General features: G+C 53.3%; 1 protein-coding gene and 2 long non-coding RNA genes across 7 annotated transcripts; 2 read left to right on the top strand and 1 right to left on the bottom strand.

The window, feature by feature from the left end:
* Nucleotides 1-540: 540 nt before the first annotated feature.
* Nucleotides 541-4,415, top strand: LOC123478393 (uncharacterized). Its single transcript, XR_008425827.2, has 3 exons — nucleotides 541-688; nucleotides 783-976; nucleotides 2,420-4,415. It is a non-coding gene; the product is annotated as an uncharacterized lncRNA (long non-coding RNA).
* Nucleotides 4,416-5,987: 1,572 nt separating this feature from the next.
* On the top strand, nucleotides 5,988-21,781 carry LOC123478391 (uncharacterized). Of its 3 annotated transcripts, XR_006653582.2 has the most exons (9): nucleotides 5,988-6,360; nucleotides 7,402-7,541; nucleotides 7,662-7,745; nucleotides 8,287-8,406; nucleotides 8,838-11,659; nucleotides 11,773-11,984; nucleotides 12,289-12,394; nucleotides 12,954-13,030; nucleotides 21,321-21,781. It is a non-coding gene; the product is annotated as an uncharacterized lncRNA (long non-coding RNA). The 3 variants fall into 3 exon arrangements; XR_006653583.2 differs by having other exon boundaries at nucleotides 8,326-8,406; nucleotides 8,838-11,984; XR_006653581.2 differs by having other exon boundaries at nucleotides 8,838-11,984.
* LOC112319959 (cell adhesion molecule CEACAM6) lies at nucleotides 13,315-23,941 on the bottom strand. Of its 3 annotated transcripts, XM_024577353.4 has the most exons (9): nucleotides 23,711-23,937; nucleotides 22,428-22,781; nucleotides 18,500-18,778; nucleotides 17,846-18,100; nucleotides 15,804-15,924; nucleotides 14,770-14,822; nucleotides 14,399-14,430; nucleotides 13,927-13,969; nucleotides 13,550-13,677 (listed from the first exon to the last, which is right to left on the bottom strand). In XM_024577353.4, the coding sequence occupies exons 1-8, from the start codon at nucleotides 23,772-23,774 to the stop codon at nucleotides 13,928-13,930; spliced, it is 1,200 nt and encodes a 399-aa protein (XP_024433121.2). In that variant the 5' UTR covers nucleotides 23,775-23,937; the 3' UTR covers nucleotides 13,550-13,677; nucleotide 13,927. The 3 variants fall into 3 exon arrangements, with proteins under 3 accessions (XP_053771893.1, XP_053771892.1, XP_024433121.2); XM_053915918.2 differs by lacking the exon at nucleotides 14,399-14,430 and having other exon boundaries at nucleotides 13,315-13,677; nucleotides 15,804-15,921; nucleotides 23,711-23,941; XM_053915917.2 differs by lacking the exon at nucleotides 14,399-14,430 and having other exon boundaries at nucleotides 13,315-13,677; nucleotides 23,711-23,939.
* Between the last annotated feature and the right edge of the window lie 372 nt (nucleotides 23,942-24,313).

The raw sequence follows: 24,313 nt of genomic DNA, 5'->3' as shown, positions 1-24,313 counted from the left end.
AAGGTTTTCCCTGTGCACCCCAGGGAAGGACAGACCTGGAGTTTCAGGTGAATGTCTGCTATGAGCAAATTCCCATGAGCAGGAAAAGAGCCAATGAGGGAAGGGTCCTCGTTGTTCAGATCCTTGTCTGGTGACCACAGGAGGCTCACAGACTGTCTGCTTTCCCTGGAAGCCCCTACTCTCTCAGGGGAGGGCCACAAGGCCTGTATAACATAAATGTTATATATTTATAAGTTTCCGCAACTGGGGAAGCACTGCTCTCACCATTCTCCCCTCTTAGGAAATGTTCTGTGTTTGGGGAGTACTTTGGCTCCATCAGTGACTTGGGAGGCCTTCCTGAACGTGGTGTGGGGTGAGAGGTAATAAACGTGGGAAGGCCCAGGACTGTCGACACAACAAGGAATTTCCCATGAAAATGACAATTCTTCATTCCTCAGCAGTGAATCAATTATTTTTCTTTATGTCCCATATCCTTAACTGACAAAGGATATGTTTGTTTACTTGTTTGTCTTCTGTCTCCTCATTATTTAGAAAGGGAGCTCCGTGAGCGAAGGGACTGCTCTGTCCACAGCTGAGATTTCTGTCTCCATAACTAGGAACAACCACAGCCTGACATTGGAACAGTGTTTACAGACGGAGAGAGCAGAGCAGGAAGTGTCCCAGGGGTCTCTCACCTGGTTTCTGATCTGTATGCTGCCTGAAATATTATTTGTATTCATTTAAATGACATTGTGCTACAATAAGGTCTGTCTCTAATTTTCTTGTTCATCATCTCTTTTTAGACTTAGCCCTGCAGAGTGTGTGGATTAGTTCAGCGGTTCTCAGCTGTAGGGATTCTTCCCACCGGCGACGTCGGGCAGTGTCTGCAGGTGCGTTTGGCTGTCAGGACTGTGGGTGACCTGTTGGTGCCTCCTGGACTGAGCCCAGGGATGTGGTCCAAAGCCAAAAACCCTTCTGCACACCAAAGTCTTACTCTGTGAGTTTAAACAAGAAAGAATGTGACAAATTCTATGGTAATAAAGCAGCAGCCTCTTAGTATTTGAGGAGAACAAATGTGTATGTTCAAACTTGGCAATGGAACAGGTAGGGAAGGTGAGCCTTCCTGCCAAGCCTGCACCCTGGGGAAAAGGCAGGAAGAAGCGGGCAGGCAGCGGGAGGGTAAGGGTTTGATAGGAGCAACGTCTTTCCAATGTGGACAGGAGGGTAGTTCATGTGCAAAGGGATCCTGCCTCCCTCCCCCTGGGTCACACAGAGGCCTTGGGTCCCCAGCTTCCAGGCAGACAGGTCAGGAGCCCCCATGGCGACCACCACCTCACTGATGGCTGGGGCAGGCCCCTGGGAGTGTTCGCCTCACAGGAGAGAGAAGGGCCGAGGCAGCTGAGGTCTGAGCTGGGGTGGGGGTGATGGAGGCACAGACCACTTCTGAGTGAGGTGTCCTTGAGGTTGGCAAAGGCGGGGACTGATGTGTTGAGAGGGGTGAGAGGGCAGGGCTGGGGATGCTGCAGCTGTGACTGGATGGGATGACAAGGGGTTCCCAATGTTCTTTTGGGGGCCCCAAGTGGACTCCATATGGGAAGGGCGGAGTGTCCACAGGAAGTGCAGTGCCAGATGCTGGGCAGCTGAGATCTCATGATTCCAAACAAACACCTCTGCTTGGTGGGCTCCTCAGGGAAGGACTGGGGTCTGGGAGCCTGGCAGCCCTGTTGGTGGGAGCTGGTGCAGGTGGTCCGTGGTGGCCCGTGACCCACGGCAGTGAGATGAGGGCCCAGCAGGGTGAAAGCAGCTGGGACTTGAGTGTCCAGAGGTTCCTGGAAGGGATCCAGAAAGTGGGTGTCTTCAGTGGAAAATGGGGCCCCTAATGGTGTCCTCTACTGTAAACTCAGGTCAGGCCTGAGTCCTGGTGTCGGATCCTCACCCAGCTGAGGGTCTGGGCCCTGGGCTGGTGCGTCTGGGCCCCAGGTGATCAGAGACGAGGATGGCAGGTGTTAGGTTGTGTCTCCTCCTCCCAGACAGGAGTCAAGGCTTCTGCTCAGACTCCCACCTGAACTCAAGGAAGGGACCCCCCCAATTTCTCATCTGGGGCTTCAAGGAAATGTCCCCCACCCTGCCCCCACCTCCTGCCCTCACTGTCTGGCTCTGGAAGAAGAGGGGTCCTCCTCAAACCTCAGGCTCCTCTGTCATTGCCTGGGGGCTCAGCACAGTCCCCCGGGCACTGAGGTGTGGGAACTGCTTTGACGGTGGTGACTGCAGACCTGGGTGCCTGCTCTGACGGTATGGAGGGGCTGCGCTCAGAAGGGCAATGCCAACTTTATGTGGACTCTCCTATGATTTAATCTTTATTAGGTTCACATAGATCATCTTCCTTGAACACTAATGCCATTGCTCTCTGTGCGTTTCTGTCACTCATCCCTGTACGCAGAGTCACACTTCCCCGGAGCTGGGAAGGACTGAACACCGTGAGAAAAGGAAGGTGTCCAAACACTGCTGGTAATGACGACGGCACCCAAGGTGCAGGTCTGTGCAAGGTGGGCGAATGCAACTGTTTTTGAGAATTTTTCCCTCAGAATCACATGCAGAAGACACCTCCTGGGCCTGTCTCATGGTGGGATTGATGAAGGACAGAAATGGAGGTCAGTGACTTAAATATCACAGTCAAGAGTGGACAACAGGGTCTTCCCAGGGAAGAGAATGGAGGGATGACTCGTGAGGACACTGCAATGTCCCCTACATGAGGGGGCATCAAAGGTCCTGTGTTTCAGAGAGGGGCCGGGGTGGAGGAGGGGTGCTGTCAGTCCACAGGTGTGGGAACCAGACCCCACACTCTCTAGTCAACAACGGAGTCCATTTTGGGTGTTCATATGTAAGGAATAATGCCATGGTGTATGATTGTGAAAATATAGAAAGCTTCTATGATGTAATACTCTCTTAAAAAAATGATTTTATATACTTTTTAGAGAGAGGGGAAGGTAGGGATAAAGAGAGGGAGAGAAATATCGATGTGTGAGAAAATCACTGATCAGCTGCCCCTCACATGCCCCGAACTGGGGACCTGGCCTGAAACCCAGATGTGTGCCCTGATAGGGAATCAAAATCAGCGAGCCCTCAGTTCACAGGCCGGCGCTCAACCCACTGAGACACACCAGCCAGGGTGACAAACATTCTTTTTAATAACATGTTGATTCCAAATTACAGTGGGGACCCTGCATCCATTGCATTCACTCTGGTTAAGACGGTAAGGACATCAGAGTAGACGGTGTAACGACACTGCGTGCGGATCTGCTCTGTGTCTCCTCTTCCCAGTGTCTGCAGCACCTCCCTCATCTGCCTGCAGCACAGCCCAGTGCTGTGGCTCTGACCTGAGGTGACACCTTTGACCACTCCAGTCCTGCAGCTGCTGAGCTCCAGGAAGACGTCAGTTAATCTCCTCTAAATATGCCTGCAACTGACAGGTGAACTTCTGGTTGAGAAGAGTTCATTGTTCTTACACAGTAACCATGTCTGTTTCTTCCCTTCTTCACTCCCAGAGAGGAGCAGGGCGTCATTTGCTCAGTTGATGCTGGAGATGAGTGCAGATCAGTGGTTCCTGACCAGGGGCGATGGTCCCACCTTTTCTCCCCTTTCCCCAGGACACACAGCAATGTCAGAGGAAATGCTCTTCACACTCAGGTGGGGGGTGGAGAGTTTCCCTGGCATCTAGTGGGCAGAGGCCTTGGGACAGTGCTAATCACCCCACAGCACACAGGACAGCCCCCAACCAGAATGACCAGCCCCAAAGATCCCTGTTGAGGAGACGAGAGCCCTGCTGGGCGTCCTGCCCCCAGAGTTCCCAGGAGGCCTCCCTGGCCCTGCTATTCTCTCTCCCAACCTTGCCCCCCCAATCCCCCACACTGTCCACCTCCTCTTTCATCTTCAATTCCAGTCCTTCTGATCCTGAATATGCCCTTTGTCCAGGTCAGCCCTAACCTCTCAGCAATCCCTCCCATTTACTCCTCTTCTAGCAGGAACCATCCAGTAGGGGGCGATGAGATCCTGCACCATTTCCATCACCTGAGACAAAGAAATGCAAGTGTTTTTACAGCCACAACCCCCATGCTCAAATACTCTTTAGATTTTTTCAGGGTGGAACCCAGAACCAACCCCAGGACCCCAGTCACTGGGAAGAGGGATGGACAGAATAGACTGGACACTCAGGGCCCCGATGCCCCACCCTGTGTGGGGGAAGTGACAGTGATTCCACGGCCTTAGAGAATTGGGTCACCCCCTTAGCTGTCCCTGCCCTCCCCACAGTAGAATACATAGCAGCTCCCTTCCTGTGAGACCTCAGAGGGGCTGGGGCCAGCAGGAGGGGTGTGGGATGTCCCAGGACTTGAGGTTCTTCTCTCTTAGCAGGAGACTGCCTGGACGGGTGTCTTCAGGAGCAGGTGTGCCTGGGAGATGTCTCTGTATTGAAGGTAAAGTCTGCTGTGGGGAGACATTTTGTCCTGCACGGGTCCCTCTGTTGTTGAGTCTCAGCCCAGGGGTTCCCAGTCGCTACAGAGACTCGTGTCCCTGGTTCACACAGTTCCCTGCAGGAAATCCCAGCCAGGTGGGCAGTGGTGCAGTGTGATCTCTAGATGGGGTAGAACCTGCCTGGAAATGGCCCCTTCATTCGGGCTGCACCCTGTCCCAGGGTCTTAGCCTGAGACCTGGGCTCTCAGGTCCCTTCTTCTCCCTCTCGGAGCAGGACAAGGCAGGGAGATCGCTCTGTGCCTAGAGCCTCTTGTCTCAGTGTTACTACCCGTGTGCGGGTCCTCCCTGCGTTTCTACTGTCATGTCAGAGTCCCCCTGGAGGGAGGACAGAGCTCAGGTTCCATCTAATGGCTTTCTCAGTCTGAACAGGACATTATTTCCTGGCCTGTGGACTGAATATCACTGTGAAGGACAACTCTAGAGAGAAGGGTGCTGTTTTTACCAAAAGCCTGGGACTGCAGCAGTAGAAGGAAACTACTTGATATGGTGAAACCGTACACGAAAGCCCACAGCAAACACAGTCCTCTGAGGGGAAATAACAAAGATGTTACTAAGATTGTGAACAGGACACAGATGCTGCATTTGCTAATTATTCATGATCGTACTGGAAGTTCTGGCAGGAACGAGACAAAAGCAATCCAAATTGGAGACAAGAAAAATGTTCTCTTTTAACAGATGGCATAATCTTACATGTGCAAACTAAAGATTTTGCCCTTCTCACCACACAGAAAAATAACTTAGAACTGACGAAGCCACTGAAGTTGCAGGAAACAAAACCAACACTCAGAATCATTTCCATTTTTTTTTCAGCAAAGTAAACAAACCCCAAATGAAATTAGAAAAACAGTTCCATTTACAAAAGCTTCACAAAGACTTCAAATAGTCTGAAGTAAAGTTAACCAAAAAAGTAGAAGCTGTGTACCCTGGAAAGTAGCAAACGTTTCCAAAGGAAAGTTAAGAAGGAACAAATAAATGGGAAGACATCCATACGCATGGATTGGAAGCCACCAACTACCCACACATTCGATACAACCCCTGTCAAAATCCCAATGACTTTTTTGGAGAAACAGCAAAATCCATCCCAGAATTCATGGGGACTTTCAAGGGATCCCAAATGGTGGCAATGATCTTAAAGAAAAAGAATAACATGGGAGGTTTCAAATACCCCGATTTCAAAAGTTATCGCAGAGCTAAGAGAATAGAGTGACACTGGCATGAAAATTCTCTTCATCCAAAGACACAATCAAAGGGTTGCAGCAAAGGAGCCAAGCCCACTGACGGAGACACACAGTCTATTCAGCAAAAGGTGTTGAACAACATGTGCAAGGAAACAAATGAAGTGAATTGCTCTCTTATATCATGCACAGTAATGAACTCAAATAGATTAATCCTAGAAATAAAACCAGAAATTATAAAACTCTTAGAAGAATATATACAGAGAAGCATGATGACATTGGCTTTGGCAGTGATTTCTTGAGTTTGACATGAAGAACATGGGTGAAAAAATAAAAAGAGAGAAATTGGACTCTGTCAAAATGAAAAACTTACATCCATCAAAGGACACAATCGACAGAGTGAAATGTGACCTGGGGACGGGGAAGATGCTTTGCAAACCATGTGCAGGATGAGGAGTCAATACCAGCATAGACAAAGAGCTCCCACAACTCAGCAGCAGGCAGAAAACCAAGTAACATGATTCAGATAATGGGCAAAATGCGTGAACAGACATTTCTCCAGAGAAGATACACAAATGGCCGATAAGCACATGAAAAGACGCTGAGCATCACTATCATCAGGAAAATGCAAATCCGAACTCTCAGATGGGTGTTGTGGTTGTGACGCTGGATGTGGGTAAGTCTGCTGTGCAGGTAACAGAGAACAGTGCCCTGTGTGGCACCTGTGAGTCCCCCAAAGGCTTCCGCACTTATGGTTAGCACCTGTCACCTCTCAGCCAGCTTATGTTCTTAACAGAATAAGGCAGGTTTGCATATCTCAGAACAAACACGTGCAGATCTGAGCGCTCAGAGAGCATAAGGCCTTCATCCCCATGTCTGGGGGGAAGCACAGATGTTCTCAGGTGCCAGCAGGTCAGCAGGGTTTTGTTGTGAGAGAACAGAGCACTCGGAGGACCTGGAGTCAGAGACCGCAACCCTCTCTGCACCTCTCCTGGTTCTTCACCAACCTCCTGACAGCCTGGCTGGCAGGGGCCATCCCTTCCAGCAGCACAGCCCTCTGTCACCCAGCTGATGTGTGTTTCTGTGAGAGACCACTTCCCAGGACATCCTGGAGTCTGGTTTGAGCAGAAATAACACATGGACACCAGGAGCAAGCTGGTGGTCACCTGACTACTCAGACCGAAGGGCCAAGAGGTAGGTCAGGGCTTTCTAGGTGAGTGTGACTGACATGAGCCAGTGAGCCAATAAATGACAGAGCAGAGTCCAAGAATCATCTAGAAAAGAGTGAGGGGAACAGTCACGAGCTGATTGTGGCAGCAGAACCCTGGGCTCTGCCCTTGGTCATTAACGTCACTCTCCCTCTGCCGAGAGCGGGTGAGGACGTGCGCAAGTGCAGAGGGGTGAGCAAAGGAAAGAGAAAGGCACCGACCTGCTGCAGTTGTGGACCTTTGGACTGTTTGCATTTGTTAGTTATGAGAGAGAAATGTAAAAAGAAGTTAAAATTCTTGCATATGTGAAACTTATTAATACCCCACGACCTAGGACCAATTGCAGGAAGGAATATTTTGTAGAGATCAACAAAGGGCCTGAGACATGGGTCTCAGCTCCTGGATGGACAGCTGTATAGCCTGAGTCTGCATTTAGTTTCCTGTCTCTAAGGAGATTTTGGATCATTCATTCATTCATTCATGGTTCACTCTTCTCTCTTACATGAAAGAGCCATTGAGTGCTGGTCCCTGAGCTGGTTGCAGATATGGAGTGGGGAGTGAGAAGGCACAGTCCTTGCCTTCATACCCAGTGGGAGTGACACCAACACATCAGGAAGCAAAGAAGGGATTTCAAGTCCAGCACAGGGAGGTATGGATCAGCCACCTGAGGGGGAGGCCTGGGCGTTCCCAGCACTGACTCTGATTGTTCATGGAGGTAATTCAGTTCTTGAGGTAAAACATTAATTCTCCATTTGATTTCACTCCCCAGACCAGACCCTCTCCATCTGAGCTGAGAACACTTAAGAAGAAAGCATCTGAGCCAATGGGTGGTCTAGGGATCCACAGACCCTCAGTAAGGCCCCTGGGGTGGAGAAGGGAAGGGGCTATGACTGCAGACAGATTTCAGGGACGCGGATCAGCTGCTGCTCGTGGTCTGTTGGGGCTGGACTGAGACCGGTCTCTCTCTGTTGAGTTACTCCCATCAGACTGGTCCTTGTCTCTGGTGAACATTTGCAGGGCTGGAATCCGGGAGGGGAACTCTGATCTTAGGAAGTTTGTCTCCACTTGTGTGTGTCCTGCACTAAATGTCCAAACCCAACCTGGGACATGATGCAGGGGGAAAGAGGGCTGAGTCCAGGGCTACTAGTCCTGTGTGTGAAATAGAATTCGCCTGCCACCCAGAGTTCACAGAGAGATCATTTGTGGTACACACAGAACTGTCCAGTTCCTTCTTCACTCTGAAAACTTTTTTTTTTAATTTGTATGCTGTAGTGTCCTGTGTCTTCCATGGTGAGCTTCTGGAACAGCTGGGATCCATTGGGGTACACTGTTTCTGGATGGCTGTACACGGGCCTGAGTGTAATATCTTGTGTTTGTTACATATGATCAAACAGAATGGTTGTCATGCATACTTTCTCCCTGTACCGGCACAGTCAGCAAGATTCTCAGGCAGACTGTGGACAAGGAGAAGCACACCCTCCCCTTCGGCAGCATTGGGCGGCACTGACTCATTAGTGAGTTGGGTAGTGGTGGGCGGGCTCCTGAAGGTTAAGAGAGAGATTAGGAGGGAAGAGAGGAATTGGTCAATATTGGAATCTATGTATTGGGATGCAGAGATGAGGCCCTGGGTCCTGAGCAAATCTTATCATCTCTCAGCCTTGTTCTGTCTGTGTCTCAAAGTCAGCAGTATGGTCACCATTACTTCAGCATCTCTGAACCTATTTCCTCTGTTTCAAATGCTTTTCCCCAGGTGTCTCCCTGGCTCCCGCTCACTGCCCCCAGACCCCTGCTGACACTCAGGGGTGTCCTTGAAAGACTTCTCTCTCAACCACTCTTTCTAGAGATCCTGTGTCTTCACTGTCTGTCCTGCCCCTGCTCTTTTCCTTTTGTGGTACTTGTGGGACCTGACATTGCATCTAGGTCTTTCTTTGTCTCCTCCCCGCAGAACGTGAGCTCCATGCAGGCAGAGGCTTGTCTGACCCTGTTGTACCCCCACCCCAGTGCCTCCAACAGGCTGCAGGTACCTGTGGGGGAATGAGTGAGTGATCCCAGGTCCTGAATGACCCTCCTGGGGTGTATCTGCTTATTTCTGAGGTTGGTGGTAAAAAAACGTTTACTGTCTCTGGTTAAGTTATTCTCGTATCACACTGATATAAATTGTTATTTTTATCTGTTTTCAGAAATTATTGCTCAGTGATGAAGAACTTGTAAAATTTACTGTAATCAAGGATTTCTTGCCCCTCACACTTCCAAATCATGAGACTTTCCTGTTGCTGAGCCCCCTCCCCATTCTACTGTGCTCCCCTGTCCTCTCCCCTCAGGTCCAAACAAAAGCCTTCTGTCCCTTCTCAGAGCAATGTCCTCCCCAGAGGACCCAGTCAGTCTCTGTTCCCATCCTCCCATCCACCCCGAGGGATTGCCCCTGCTTACTGGCCAGCGGGAGCCCGTGGCAGGGGACTTGCACTCTGCGGGCAGGGGATGAGGCGAACTCCATGGTTCCTGCTGTCTGCTCTGTCCCTCCCTCTGTGACAGGAGCTTGGATTCCAGAAATGCTCATAGGCCCCTCTGTTTAGACATGTTAGAGCTGATGTCCCTCCTCCGTGTGGGTAGATCGTCAAGGGGCAGGAGCACCCATCTTGTCAGTAAACTGGGGGTGGAGTCTGTGCCCGGGAACCCCTTCTCCCTCCATCCACTTAGTCCTGCTTCTCTTGTCCGGTCCTTCCTGTTTGCCCACTTGTGTTGGTAATGTTGTTGGGGACCTGTTTCCTCACCCATCCTGGTATTGGCCTCTGCTGTGTCCTGGTCTTGGGTCTCTCAGCCCAATACAGAGAGCCCTAGGGTCCCCAAAAGGAAGTGACTATATTGGTTTGTGACAGAATCCCAGCTGGGCACCGGATCATCCCCGTGTCCTGTAATGCTCTGGGGACAATGGGTTTCCTTTCAGCATGAAGGTCACAGAGATGACACTGGGGTGAGAAGGGGTCAAGTCGGTGATGACTGCGGAGAGGGACCCCCTCTTATCTCCATGGGGCTCTAGTCTGGACACAGCTTCCAGGGACAGATGGTCAGGACCTGCGGGCCCCAGCAAGACTAGTTTCTAGAAGTGTGAAGTGTGACTCTGCGTGTCTGGGAGGAGAGGCTGTGGGGGTGGGTCAGCTGGGGCTGTGGGACACTTGTCCTGACTCCCTCTGCAGGATGGAGGCTCAGTCCTGCCCGGTGCTGACATCACCTTGGATCTGGGTCAGGGGTTCTGGGCCTGGTCAGGACCCTGTGTGAGAAGAGCAGGTGGTGCCAGGAGAGCCCACAGCAGGGAGGGAAGTTGCTCACAGCTGAGAGGTGAGGGTGGGTGTGGTCAGTGTCCTGGCCCTGAAGGAGCTTGTCCCTCACACCTGTGCACACCTGTCCTCCTGACTTCATGAGGGTCCATGACCCAGGTCCATGGGAGAACCCGCAATGGTGCCAGTGTCCGTGTGTCTTCTAGTGTCCCGTCTGTCTGGTCTTTGGTTTCTTCTTCATTGATTTGCTTCTGTCCCTGTGAGCACTCCCTGAGCATTTGTTCTGTGCCAGGACCAGGATGGCCTGGGGACACCACGGAGACAGTCCTGAGTGATTCCAATCCTTGGAGCAGGGAGCCAGGCACTTAGCAGCTATAGGAGGGACTAATGAATGACAATGGAGAGGGAGTGAGAAGGGCAGCACCTAGTGTGGAGGGAGCAAATGTAGAGCTCTTCTGGGAACATCCCCTCCGTGTTGTAGGCAAGACAGTGGCCTGACCCCCAGGGGCAGGGAGATTCCCTGAGGCCAGAGCACGGTCAGCCTCTGAGAGGTCACCTCTGGGTGCCACAGTCGGCCATGTGTGGACAGTGCCAACAACTGATGTCCAGCCATGGACAATGGGTTCATGATTCACAGATTGGAGCAGAATCGGGTTTTCCTGGTGATAACATCCCCCTCATTGTGTCTTTCTCATGTGGAATGGAACAAGTGGCCTTCCCACAGTCCCTTCTCATGGCATCTGCCCTGCTGCAGCCCCAGAGAGCAGCATCCCAGACCCCGTCTGTGTTGCTGACCACCCACAACCAGGGCTTGTGCACTGGTAGCTGGGACCTGTGTCTGCCTTGTTTTCATTGTTTACAAGGAGCATTACTAACAGGAGGAGGTGGAGGGGGCTGCTGGGTGTGTGGAAGGTCCACTGTCTCCCTCCCTTGGAGGCGGGGGGGGGGTGTTATGGACTTGACTGCGTGAACTGACCCCAGAGTCAGCACGACCAAGTCCAGGCTGCCCACGGGCACTTTATGGTGGAGAAAGATGATGGACTTGGCCTGGAGAGGGGGGGGGTAGACAGAACAAGGGTCCCTAAAGTCCACATCTTTGTCCCTGGAATTTGTGAATATGTCACCTGATACAGGGAACTTACAGATGAAAGAGGATGTCACTGGGAATTTATGGTGGTTCAGCATTGGGCCCATTATGATCACAAGGGTCCTGTCCTTATAAGGGACAGAGGGAGGCAGGAGAGGCAGCGCCCAAGAAGATGTGGTGATGGAAGCAGAGTGCAGGGGCTTCAAGATGCTGCACTGCCGGCTCTGAAGATGGAGGAGGGCCACAAGCCACAGGATGCAGGTGCCTCTAGCAGCTTGAAGAGGCAAAGACACCAGGGGGAACCTCCAGAAGGAACCAACCATGTCGATGTTGCGATTTGTGCCATGTGACTCTGCTAAGTGTGTGGTGATTGGCTGCAGCAGCTGTAGGAAACCAGCAAGAGGCGTGCGTCACTTTGTCTAACCCAACCTTGTGTGCATTGGGACAGGGTGGGGAGTCAGAGCTCCTTCGTGATGTGAACCTTTGGCAGTTTATTACTATATCTCATCTCATGACAGATGATGCTCGGGCAACGTGGAATGTCCTCCTGAATAATGAGTCCATTACTGAGGATTCTGCACCTCAGTAATGGACCAGCTTTGCTGTGTGCAGAACCCTCAGTAATGGACCAGCTTTGTTGTGTGAATGTGGGCACCCTGACCCGAGTGGACCTACATGGGAACACACCCATCCTGGGCCCTCAGGGAAGGACTGAGAACAGCAGGCCCAGGTGTGTAGAGGGGGAGGCAGGTGAGGTGTGTGTGGGAGGAGCTGGGCTAGGTGCAGGAGGAGACACTTTGTCCTCTCTCCATGGGACCCTGGGTTAGAGTTTGTTGGTGGAACACCTGGACTCACAGTTGTGGAAAGGACACCGTGTCAGTGAGATCCAGGTGCAGTAGGAGAGTGGGGACTGATGGGAAGTGGGGGCTGAGGTCATGGTTAGAGACAAGGAGGGGCTGCTCAGGGCAAGAGTCCCGGGTCCTTGCCACCTTGGTTACTCTGACAGCCTCTCTCTGTGTCTCCCCAATGGGAAGATGACCTGAAGGCTGGCTTTTGGGTCAAAGCAGAAACTCATGGAGAGAGCCCAGCTCCTTGGATCCTGGATTTGGGGAGCAACTTTTGGAGGCCACCAGGGTCCAGGTGAGGAAGGAGGAAGGACACAGGACACTTGGACACTCAGAAGGGGCTCCACTCAGGAATATGCCCTCCCCATGGGTGCAGGCAATGACCTCACAGAGGTATCCTTGCCCATCTTTGTGAGAATACGAGATGACTCCTACTGGGTGCTTCTGAGACATAGGGCACATGAGCAAATGTCAAACCCTGGGAGGTGTCCATGGCCTGGTCCCCGGGGCCGTGTGAGGACAGCCCAGGGCTCTCCTGGTTGGTTGTATCTCCATTTATTTCTGCAGTTGCTTTATTTATATTTTTTTACTTATTGGTTTGTGTGTGTGTGTGTGTGTGTGTGTGTGTGTGTGTGAGAAAGAGAGAGAGAGGAAATAGAAACATCGGTTTGTTGGTCAACCCACGCATGCACTCACTGGTTTGATTCCTGCATGTCCTGGACCAGAGAGTGACCCCCTAACTCTGGCACAATGGGGAGATGCCACAACCAACCGAGCGACCCAGTCAGGGCTCTGCTTTTCCCTTCACACCCCATCCCCCCATCTCCATATCCATAGTGTTTTCTCTCTCCCAGGAAACAGACAGCAGCCTGGACTAACTGCAAGTTCTTTCCCTTGTGTGACCCTGGAGCAAAAGGACCAAGAGTTTCAGGTGAGTTTTTGCTAAAGAAGTTCCCTTTCAGCCCTAACTGGTGAGGCTCAATGTGATGGGTGTTGTCCTGCAAACCAAAAGGTCACTGGTTCAATTCCTGGTCAAGGTATAGGTTTGCATTGGATGCCAAGTCCCTGGTTGGGGGCATGTGAGAGGCATCAAATCCATGTTTCTCTTGTACATTGATGTTCCCTTCCTCTCTTACTCCCTTCCTTCCCCCTCTCTCCATGAATGAATGAATAAAATCTTTTTAAAAAAGTACACATTCATAGAAAAAGAGCAAATGAGGGGAAGGCACCCTTTATTCAGATCACGCAGGTGGTCCTTGGTGCCTTAGTGGCCCGGTCACTTTCTGGAAGATGGGAGCCTTTACCCTGGTCCATCAGGGTCAGGGAGGCCTGTCAGGTCTTCAGTAATTGGGAGGGACCCCAACCTCAGGCCCAGGTCCCCGAATATCCTCCAGGCTTGGAGCTGGTTCTCTGGCTCAGGTTCCAGGTCTAGACCCCCCCTCCCCTACCCCCAGTGTCTGGGTCTCAGGTTGACCCCTCCCCACAGCCCTGGAGGAGCAGGACCCAGAGGAACTAAGAAGCCCCGTCAGCTCTGGGGCTGATGCGGCAGTACAAGTCTGTGCTTGGGTGCAGTAAGTCCTGTGAGAGAAAGGAGAGACCTCTGAGCCCTGCAGCCTCCTCAGAACGAGTGCCGAGTGCCGCATTTCGCAGGCTCGCTGGTGCCTGACTGCTGGGGGTGCCTGTCCCTGGGCACCTCCCTCCTCCCCACCCTCTGTTTTCACTTTATGCTGCTGTTTCCTGAATATGAAGCACAGCCAGGCTTGGGCTGGGGGAAGATCATGGGCCCCCTCTGACCTGCAGGGCAGAATGTTCATCAACCACACTCACCTCAAATATGGGGCACAGCTGTCCTGGTGCTGGGGAGGGGACCCTGTACAGGGGGCAGAGAGAGGGCATCAGGGGACAGGATGGGAGCCCATTTCTGCACAGGAGTGACAACTCTGCCTCCTGAGCAGCTGTCCCCACACCTACTGTCACCCTGCACCCCAATTTCAGTCCACGCTGCACCCCCCTGGCCCTTGTTAGCCTGGGAACCCTGGCTGGTGCTCTCAGCACCCGCTGTGCTCCATGCTGGACCCCAGGGTTCCCCTCAGGCTGCCCCAGGGGACCAGGGCAGACTTAGGACTGGGTTGGGGTCTGCCCTTGATGTGGGTGCCCCCTCCAGGCCAGTTGGGGCAGGCCTTGTGCTGGCTGCTCTGGGGACGGGGTCTGTGCTGTGTGGCGAGGTTGGACAGTGCCCCTGCCCTGAGCCTGCTCAGCTGTGACCCTGGGCAGAGAGATGGGGAGGGGATGGACTCACCGAGGAGGTGGAGGCTCCAGAGGGACCCTGGCCTGGGGGCAGAGACAGGAGTTAGCACCCAGGGGTGAGGGAGCTTCACCCATCCTCCTGGGAGAGGCTGGGTCCTTTAGCTCCAGAGAACCAGGGGTGCCAGAGCATCTCCCAGAGACAGACCCTCTGGCCATTTTTGGGTCCACTGAGGGGGGTGGTGACACATGACACAACCCTACAGGTCAGGGGTGATGGGCAATCGGGGTCCCCTGTGCTGAGTGGGTGATGAGAGCCCCACCCTGAAGCCCAGGGAAGGGTCAGAGCCTGAGGGGAACAGCAGGAGTGGGCACGGTGGGGCAGGTCAGTGGCTCCAGCCTCTCCCAGGCTGCACAAACACTCACCAGGGGTGGACGCTGGGGGTCGGTGCTCTCTGAGGCCTTGTGGGTCACTGGATCTAGGAAAAGTCAGACATACTTGTGAGGGGAGCAAGGGGAGCTTTGGTGTCACAACAGGGGACAGGGAGGGTTTCCTTTCTCATAGGGGTGGGGACCTCTCTCCACTGTTTAGGAGGGAGAGGGCACAGGAGAGGGAAACTGAGGCAAGGCCTTAGAACCCATGGCTGACCTGGGACCATAGGGGAGGGTCCCACAGGCAGGTCGGGTTCGACAGGCAGTTACTGAGAACCTAGGGTACTGAGGACCCAGGACAGGAACCACCCTGAGGGTCTGACTTCGTGGGAAGGTCAAGGCCACAGAAGGAATCAGGGCCAGTGGCTTGTGCAGGACCCTGGGGCCCTGTGCCTGCTGCCTCTGGATGAACGTGGTGCCCTGCTGGGTTCAGACCTGCCCCTCAGGCCCAAGAGCTGAACTGTTACAGGGGCCGGTCCTCTGTCTCTATCTGCCTGGACTAGAGGCCAAAACAGCAGCACAGGATCTGCTGTCCTGTCCAGGCCCAGGTCTCCTGTCTCACACATCAGGGGTTGTATTTCCCAACCCACATTCCTGAGCCCACCCGGCCTGTGCAGGCTCTGCCACCTTCAGCTGTGTGACCTTGGTGAGGATGCCCTTCAGATCCTGGGGCAGCATATCCCCCTCACCAGATGGGTGGACTCAGACAAACAGCAGCAGGTGCCTCACTGAGCACATACTCCCTGTCAGCTCCGTGCAGGTGTGAGGAGAGAACCAGGACCATCCTGAGGGGACAGCTCCTTAGTTGTGACTAATTTATAGATGAGGAAGCTGTTGAGGAAACTGCCCTGGTCAGCAGCTAGTGTGGGAGGAGCTGGAGGGAGGGAGTTAGGAACGTCCCTGGGGAAATTCGGGAGACCACAGAGAGCCAGCCCAGCATCAGGGAGGGGCCTCCTTTCCTGGCCTGGGGTGTGATGGGGTCAGCCTTGGGTCGGGGCAGGATCCTGGTGAAGGAAATGCCATCGTACCTCCAAGTCCTCCTGCGGTACAGGAAATACCCCAGGGAGGTCCCCAGTGCCAGCAGGATGAGGACCCCAATCATGATGCCAGCGATGGTCCCCGCGGAGGAGCCCGTGTAGTTTTTTTCTGCTGAAAGGAGAAGGGAAAGGGGGAGCATTGAGGGGAAATCAAAAGGCGCCTTGCAGGGGGGAGGCCTGGTTAGGGAGGAAGGAACTGTCACCATCTGTGTGTGGTTCAGATGTGCCGTCATCCCACTGCCTTTGTGAGGCAAGGCCTTAAGAAACCATGGCTGACCTGGGCCCACAGGGGAAGGACCCACAGGCAGGTCGGGTTCGAGGGGCAGTGACCAGGGAAGGGACTGAGGACCCAGGACAGGAACCACCCCAGGCTGTGACGTCATGGGAAGGTCAAGGCCTCACTTGATCCTTTGCCCATGGTTGCATCATGTCGTTTTGCACACTGGAACCTTCCATCGGCTCTAACGGTGCACGTGCTCTCATACCTGCCACACCTGCGTCCTGTTCACTGTCCTCCTGACTCCTCTCCCCTCTCACCTTGTGTCTCTTCCCTCTGTTTCCTCTTCCCCAGCCCTGAAGACACTCTCAGAGGGCAGGCCTGACCTGTCTGCTCAGTGCTGATTGTGGTAAGGGCGTGCTGACTGTGTTCAGTGGCCCCGGGAGGGTAGGAAACACTGTACATCATCTGCTCCATCCATCCCCACGAGGGGTGGGGAGTCACCCCACGGAGCATGGACAGAATATGCATGGGAAGTGCTTAAAAATCACTGGAGGTAACAGAACTGGTGAGTGATAAACAACATTTTCACCCAGTTCTGCTTGACTTACAGCTGATGACAACAACGTTCATACAAATGACACTATCTGACAGCACTGACTGAGCCCTACCTGTGAGTGACCCTAAGGCCTCTAATGTTGTTAATCTCATAATAAACATCCTCACAACTGTCCTACACTCCAGCTGTTTTATTGCAGTTTATAGATGAGGAAACTGAGGCTCAGAAGGGAAGGCATTTCCTGTTTGTTAAATAACTTATAAGACAGTGAGAACAGACCAGCCAGTCTTCTTGACCTTAGAGCCTCAATAAATTCCATTCCAAAGGCTTTCTCAGTGTGAATAGGACTCCTGCTCCCTGGCCTGTGGAGTGAATATCACAGAGAAGAGAAACCTCCAGAGAGAAGTAGTCCCAGTTTAGCAAAGGCTGGGACTCAGCCTTCTCCGTAATCTATAAGGGTTGTGGCACTGCTCCTTCTGTCCTGTGAAGGGACTTCGTGCAGGGATCTACCTATCTGTCAGGGAAGCCCCATCGCTCACTGCTGTCCTCTGAACATCACACATGTTGGTGTCGCACAGCATTACACAGCTGGTAGACTCAGAGCCAGGACACAGCTCAGAGGCGGCTACATTATGGCTGTTTCCAGCAGCCTCACCTGAGGGAGGCTCTGGTGTTGGTGGGTGGCTCAGTTTGGCCAGACTGAGGACAGGCCACCCATGCAACTCCTCCATGGGGCCTGTCCTGCACTGGGGGCGGCAGAGTCAGGTACCAAGTGAGCCTGGAGCAGAGTAGGGAGCAGGGGTCTGTGCTGCTCACCTCCTCAGAGGGGGTTTCACTGTTTCCTTTGGGGAGGAAGAGGTGAGCTTGACTCAAAGCCTCATATGGTCCCTAGAGCACATGGAGTGGGTCATAGAAAAGAAGGAGGGGCCAGAAGGAATGTGTTAGTGACAGAAGAAGCAACTTGACCATGAAGCCCCTTGCTTTTCCCCTCTGTGAGGCCCCCTCACCACATGGGGCTTTTCTGAGGCTGAGATAACCCCCTCCTCTCTTTCCAAGACTGGACTGCAGCTCTGCCATGAGAAATCAGAAGGGCAAGGGGAGGAGAGAGACTACAGAGACGTGGGGAAGGTTCAGGGGAAGGATTTGTGATGTGCTGTGTCCATGGCCACAGGATAGAGACAACAATCAGCCTCTTTTCTGAAAAGCAGACTGACCTCCACCCCAGCGCTCAGTGCTGATGGTCCAGGAGGTACTTACCAGTCACTGTGATCATCCTGACTGTGGTCCTACTGAGGCCAGTGACAGAGTTATGGGCGAGGCAGGTGTAGGACCCACTGTCATTCGCAGTGATGTTGGGGATGAAGAGCTCCTGTGTGGGTTGCTGGGGTCTCCCATTGATAAGCCAAGAATACTGTGCAGGTGGGTTAGAGGCTGCGTGGCAGGAGAGTCTGAGGTTTGCCCCTTGTAGATAATGGGGGTCCGAGGGGGAAATGGAAGGGTCGTCCGGGCCATCTGGAGCAAACAGAGCAAAGCCACACATGATGTAATCAGAGGGAAGGGGAAGCTCCTTGTCTGTGCAAGGGCCACACTGTCCCTCTGAGCTGGGCCCCAGCCTTGTTGTGAAAGTTCCCACCCACAACCCTTGGGCTCACTGAGCTGAGTCTAAGACATTAACCTGTTGTCCCACCACAGGGTGTTGACTGTGAGCCTTACAGCACAGGGGCCGCCCATCCCATCGTAGTCTTGGCTCAGGGCTGGTCCTGCCCGGGTTTGTCTGGCACAGGAAGTTGTGGCCACCCTGGGTTACCATGGTGAGGGTCTATGTATTCAGGACAGGGATAGTTCTATCCTGGCCTCTGGAGTATGGGTTTGGGTGGCAGCCTGGACCACACAGGGACAGAAGTTACTCACAGAGAACATGGAGGAAGAATGGGTCACTGCGGCCGGCACTCACTGGGTTCCGGGTTTCACACTCATAGGGTCCTGTATCATTCCTTGTGACATGGAGCAAAGTGAGAGTCCTGTTGTCCTCGGACAGCTCCAGCCTGGAGCTGTCCTGGAGGCTCTCACTGTTGATCATCCACAGGTAGGTTGTGTCCTGAGTCTCAGGTCCACATGTTAACAGAACAGGGTCCTTGTGCTCCTCAGGGTTAGAGTTGTTGCTCGTGATGCTGGGTTTGGGTAACACCGCTGTGCAGGTAACAGAGAGAACATTGCCCTGGGTGGTACCTTTGACTTTTCAAAGGCATCTTCAATCAGGGTTGTCACCTCTCACCTCTCAGCTAACTTGAGTCCTTAAAAGAATAAGGCAGGTCTGTGTATCACACAACAAAATGAGCACCTGAGTGCTCAGAGAATGTGAGCACTCCTGTTCTGTGTCTGGAGAAAGCACAGACTTTCTGATGAGTCAGTTAACTATCAGGATTTGATCATGGAAAGACATAGGCCTGGGAGTCAGAGTCCACTGGGCACTTGTCCTGGTTCTTCACTGACCAGCTGACTGCCTGACTATCCTCTATGGAGATTTGATATGGAATGTGCAGGTGCTGGGTCCCTTCAAGCTACACAAAGCTACATTGCTGGGTCAAGATGTGTTTCCACGGTAGCCTCATTCCAAGGTTATCCTAGAGATGAGTCATGATGGGCCATCCCACAGTCCTTAAAGCCCAAGAAGACTGGGCAGTGTAGCCTGGGACTGGGTGGTTGAGCAGATACAATACATGGGGAGACTGGAGCAGGTCTGGTGGTCAGTTCAGGAGGTGGGCAGTGTGCCCAGGACTGGTGACTGTTTCATTGGTGACTGACATGAGAGAGTGATCCCAGAAAGGATTGAGTGGAGTTCAGGAGTGAGTTGGAATACAGTGAGGGATGTGGGAGCTGGCTGGCTTGGGCAGTGGAAGCAGGCTCTCTGCCCTCGTTCTTTGCTGTGCTGTCTCCCACTGCAGCGGGCAGGACCCTTCCTCAAACACCCAGACAACAGCAGCTACAGAAGGGGGGACATGTGGGAAGTGGGGGAGCTGGTCTTGCTGAAATATGGCCCTCATGGACCATTCGTGTTTGGCATCATGAGACAAAAATTGGAGTTAAATTGTGAAAGAACATGTGACAATCATTATTCATGCCCCAAAGATCTAAGACCAGTCTCTGGAGGGATCTGTCAAGAGAACATTGAAGGTCACAGAGCAAGTTCTGCATTACACCAGAGTCACACTGTGACCAAAGGAGGACGCTACAGTGAGTGTGAAGTCAGTGCCTCCCTGGGGGGGGGGAGACACTGTGAGTCCTGCTGAGGGGACAGAAGTGACCAGAGGGCACATGCAGGCGTCTCTGTTGCATAAAGGGAGGGATGACGCCAAACTGGTAGAAAAGACATGTGTTATGTTAGTACATGGAGGAAGACGGTCCCTGTCACCAGTGTCTGTGGACAGTCAGCAGATGCAGAGGAGCCCCCAGTGGGCAAATGTCATGTGTTCTTCCCTCTTTATAACTCAGGAAGCAAAACTAGATTTTAATCAAATTCATTCAAATTGAACAGCACCTAAGAGAAAGGACAGAGGCAGGTGCACCTCATCATCTGAGAGGGTCCCAACCCACGGCAAAGGTGCTGCCATGAGGACACACGTGTGTGACACAGGCTGTGAACCAGTTACATGGGGCTGGGTCACCAGCCCCACCTTGGCAAGGTCTCCAGGTCCCTGGGAGGATTGGGAGCCTCACATCACATGTGAGTTATGAGTCAGGAGTGAAGTGAGCACATCAGCTTTTGGGGACTGGGGCCTGTCCTTCTGCCTTTGACTCCCTGGCTGAGTCACACAGAGAGCAGATGAATGGTTTACATGTTCCTATCACTTGTTCTGTGCTTCTTATTGGCCTCTGGGAGGGAAGGAGCCCTGGAAGGGGGCACAGCAGAGGCTCTTCCTCCTGGTGACCTGGGGACCTGGCTCATGATGGAGCCAGGGGCTGCTGCTCTGACTGACTTCTGTGTCCTTTCCGGTTGCCCAGGGGGGTGGGCCTGGACACAGGTGTGAGCAGGAGAATCGGGGGAGCCTGCAGTGTGGAGGAAGCAGAACAAACTAGGTCAGTGGGCTGGGAGTGAGGAGGAAGCAGATGAGGGACATGGAAGAAGCAGAGAGAGCCCGAAATGTCTTTGGTAAGCAGAGGAGGTTATAGGCAACTTCAAGGACCCCAGGGATCAAGAGCCCAGGGCTGCCCCAGGGCAGGGCCAGTGCAGCCCAGAAAGCCTCCCGCAGCTGGGCAGCCCCACAGTCACTGTGAGACTTGGCTCCTGAGGGGGCTCCAGGGGCAGTTGGTCAGAGTGATGGAATGTGGGTCTCTGCCCTGGAGAGACAGGGAACAAGTGTGGCCAAAACTTTCTATGACTCTATCCAGGTTCCAGCCTCTGTACAGGTTATGAATCATTCATTCATTTAGTTATTCACTTTTCTCACCTTCCAGTCTTATCTTACATGAAAGAGCAACTGAGTGCTGGTCCCTGAGCTGGTTGCAGGTGTGGGGTGAGGGGTGAGAAGGCACAGTCCTTCCCTTCATGTCCAGTGGGAGTGACACCAGCACATTGGGAAGCAAAGAAGGGATTTCAAGTCCAGGGCAGGGAGGTTGGACCGGCCCCCTGAGGGGGAGGCCTGGGCGTTCCCAGCACGGACTCTGATTGTTACTGCAGGTTCTTTGGTTCGGGAGTAAAAACATTAATTCTCCACTTTCTTTCCCTCCCCAGACCAGAATCTCTCCCTCTGAGTTGACAAGCCCTAAGAAGAAAAGATCTGAACTGGCAGCTGGTGTTGGAGTCTACACGTGTGCAATAAGGCCCTTGGAGGGGAGGAGGGGATGGGCTGTGACTGCAGACAGGTCTTGGCCTGACTCATTGGACAGTCCTGGTCTGTGTGACTCTGCGTGAATGTGCCCCAGTAACTCAGCTCCCCTGAATAAAGCAGGGTAGATGGCGAGTGGTCTCAGGCTTGCCAGGTTGTCTGTGAACGAACCTTAAATCTTCCCCAGTTTCCTGACCTGAAGCTTGGAACAGAGGAGCTGCCCCAGCTAACAGCCTCTGTCTGTTATCATTTGTGTCCCCGAGAGAGGACTCCCTGGCTTGACCCCTGGTGGATGAGGAGCTGGGAGCAGTGTCTTCTCTGTTTTCTCCTGGGGACGCTGACCTTCCTCTGGAGTCTCCTATGTCCCTCAGGGCAGGTAGGTAGTGGCCTGGGGATCTTGTCCACATGTGCTGTCCACTCACAGTCTCAGGTGAAGGGCCATGTTCTACCAGTTCCCAGATGTGGCTCTTGAGGCTGATCCCTGGCTGGTGACCAGCCTTGTGGCTCGGGCACCCAGGAAACTGTTGCTCCAAGTCAGCCCTGCCCAGAAGCACAAACCCACCCTGACACAGTCTCCCCAAGGTCCCTGGAGTCAGGATCCTTGGGACAGGGGTGTTGGGCGGGGCTGACCAGGCTGAACTTCTCAGTGAGGATCCCAGGGGCCCTGGGCTCCTCACTGAGTCCAGGCCCTGACCCAGCCCTGCAGGGTCTTCCTTTGAGTCATGGTCATGGGGAGGGACCCAGAGGGCTGGGTTGAGAGGGTCTCCCTCTGCTGAGTTACTCTCATGAGACTGGTCCTTCTCTCTGCGGTGAACGTCTGCAGGGCTGGAATCCGGGAGGGGAACTCTGATCTTAGGAAGCTTGTCTGCACTGTGTGTGTCCTGCACCAAATGCCCAACCCCAGCCTGGGACGTGAAGCAGAGGGAGGTGGGGGCTGAGTGCAGGGTGTGAGTGCTGTGTGTGAAGTAGAATTCACCCACACGCCACCCAGAGGTAAGAGAGGAATCACTCACCATACACTCGGAGCTGTCCAGTAGCTGTGTCTCTATTCAAATCTTTCATTGTGATTTGTACAGTGTAGTATCCTGTGTCCTTCAGGGTGACCTTCTGGAACATCAGGGATCCATTGAGGTGTATTCTCTCTCGACCGCTGTTTTCTGGCCCGGGGAGCATTGCCTGAGTCTCTATTACATATGCTCCAATTTTTTGTTTGTTGTCTGTACGTTTGCCTCTGTACCAGTCCCACCTTCCAAGGTTCGCAGGCACATTGAGGACCAGGAGAAGCACATCATCCCCTTCAGCAGCACTGGTCGATGCAATAGTGAGTTGGGCAGTGGTGGGCGGGCTCCAGAAGGATAAGAGTGAGACTAGGAGTAGAGAGAGAGATTGATGCAAAAACAAACCAACGAAAAAGAGAAATTGATCCAATATTTGGTCTATGTATTGGGGTGTAAAGGTGAGGCCCTGGGTCCTGACCATTTCTCTCAGCCTTGGTCTATGTTTGAGTGTGGTCTGTGAGTGTGAGTGAGTGTGTCTCCCATGGTCCAGGTCAGCAGCATGGCCACCGTTAATTACTTCAGCACCTCTGATCCTGTTATTTCTTCTGTTTTGGAAACTTCCCCAGGTGTCTGCCTGGCTCCCCCCTCACTGCCCTCAGACCCCTGCTGGCCCTCAGGGGTGTCCCAGGGAGACACGTTCCCTGACCACCTCCTCTAATGACACTGTCTTCACTTTCTGACCTGTCCCTGCCCTGTTCCCTTCATGACACCTGTGGGTACCTGACATCACATCTAGATCTTTCCTTGTCCTTCTCCTCCCCACAGAATGTGAGCTCCACGCAGGCAGGGGCTTGTCTGACTGTGTTGCACCCCCAGTGCCTGCAACAGGCTGCAGGTACCTGTGGGGGAATGAGCGAGTGGTCCCAGGTCCTGCATCTCCTAGTCTGTATTCGCCATTTCTGAGGTTGGTGGTAAGGAAACTGTTTTGTGTCCCTAATTATGTTTTTTGTCTCCTTACATAAATTGTTATTAACAAATGTTTTCAAAATTCAATATTCAGCGATGTATAATTTTGAGGTATGAAAAGCCATTGAGGTTTTCCTGCCCCTCACACTTCCAGATCATGAGATTTCCCTGTTGCTGAGCCCCCTCCCCCATCCTACTCGGCTCCCCTGCCATGTTGCTCAGGGCCAAACAGAAGCCCTCTGTCCCCTCTCAGAGCGCTGTCCTCCCCAGGAGACCCAGACAGCCTCTGCCCCCATCCTCCGGTCCACCCCCAGGGATTGTCCCCTCCTTACCGGCCAGCAGGAGCCCCTGCCAGGGGACTCGCCCTCTGTGAGCCGCGGCTGAGAGGGCCTCCATGGCGTCTGCTGTCTGCTCTGTCCCTCCCTCTGTGACAGGAGCTTGGATTCCAGAAATGCTCAGGGGCACCCTGTCCTGGAGAATGCAATCTGCGGTAGGTCTGAGCTTGCTCGGGGTCTGGAGAGCTCCCCAGTCACGGGGTCTGGGGTGGAGCCTGTGCCCAGGCCCTCCCTCTCCCTCCCCCATTCCCCCCTCCCCTGTTTTTTCCTCCCGTTTAGTTTTGTTTAGTGTTCAGATCCTGGGACCTGCTGAGGCCTCTGCCTTTTCCCAAAGTGATTCTCCACTCTTTTACCCCTAACACCCTCCCTCCCGCACATCCGCACACCCAGGGACAACCTGTTTGAACCTGCACAAGCCTGGAACAGCGGGCCTGGGCCTTCTTCCTTCCCCACAGCTCTTCTTTGTGCACAATAGCATCACCCTCAGGCCTCTCTTATTTCTTCTGGCTTTTTCTTTCAGAGCAGGAGCCCTGGGGCCACATCAGGTACTCTTGTCCCAGGGACATCACCCTGCTATTCATCTGATCTCCTGTGGAAATT

This window comes from Desmodus rotundus, chromosome 12 (assembly GCF_022682495.2).
Source record: "Desmodus rotundus isolate HL8 chromosome 12, HLdesRot8A.1, whole genome shotgun sequence".
Lineage (NCBI taxonomy): Eukaryota > Metazoa > Chordata > Mammalia > Chiroptera > Phyllostomidae > Desmodus > Desmodus rotundus.
The sequence above is the reverse complement of the archived record's forward strand: the minus strand, read 5'-3'. Positions and strand labels throughout refer to the sequence as shown.

Excerpts from the sequence above, each read along its gene's own strand:
- LOC112319959 (XM_053915917.2), bottom strand. The coding sequence starts at position 23,774 with ATGGAGGCCCTCTCAGCCGCGGCTCACAGAGGGCGAGTCCCCTGGCAG. Across the intron at positions 18,101-18,499 it reads ATTCTTCCTCCATGTTCTCT|ATGGCCCGGACGACCCTTCC; the intron begins GTGAGTAACTTC and ends TGTTTGCTCCAG. Across the intron at positions 13,678-13,926 it reads AGCTGTGCCCCATATTTGAG|GACTTACTGCACCCAAGCAC; the intron begins GTGAGTGTGGTT and ends TTTCTCTCACAG.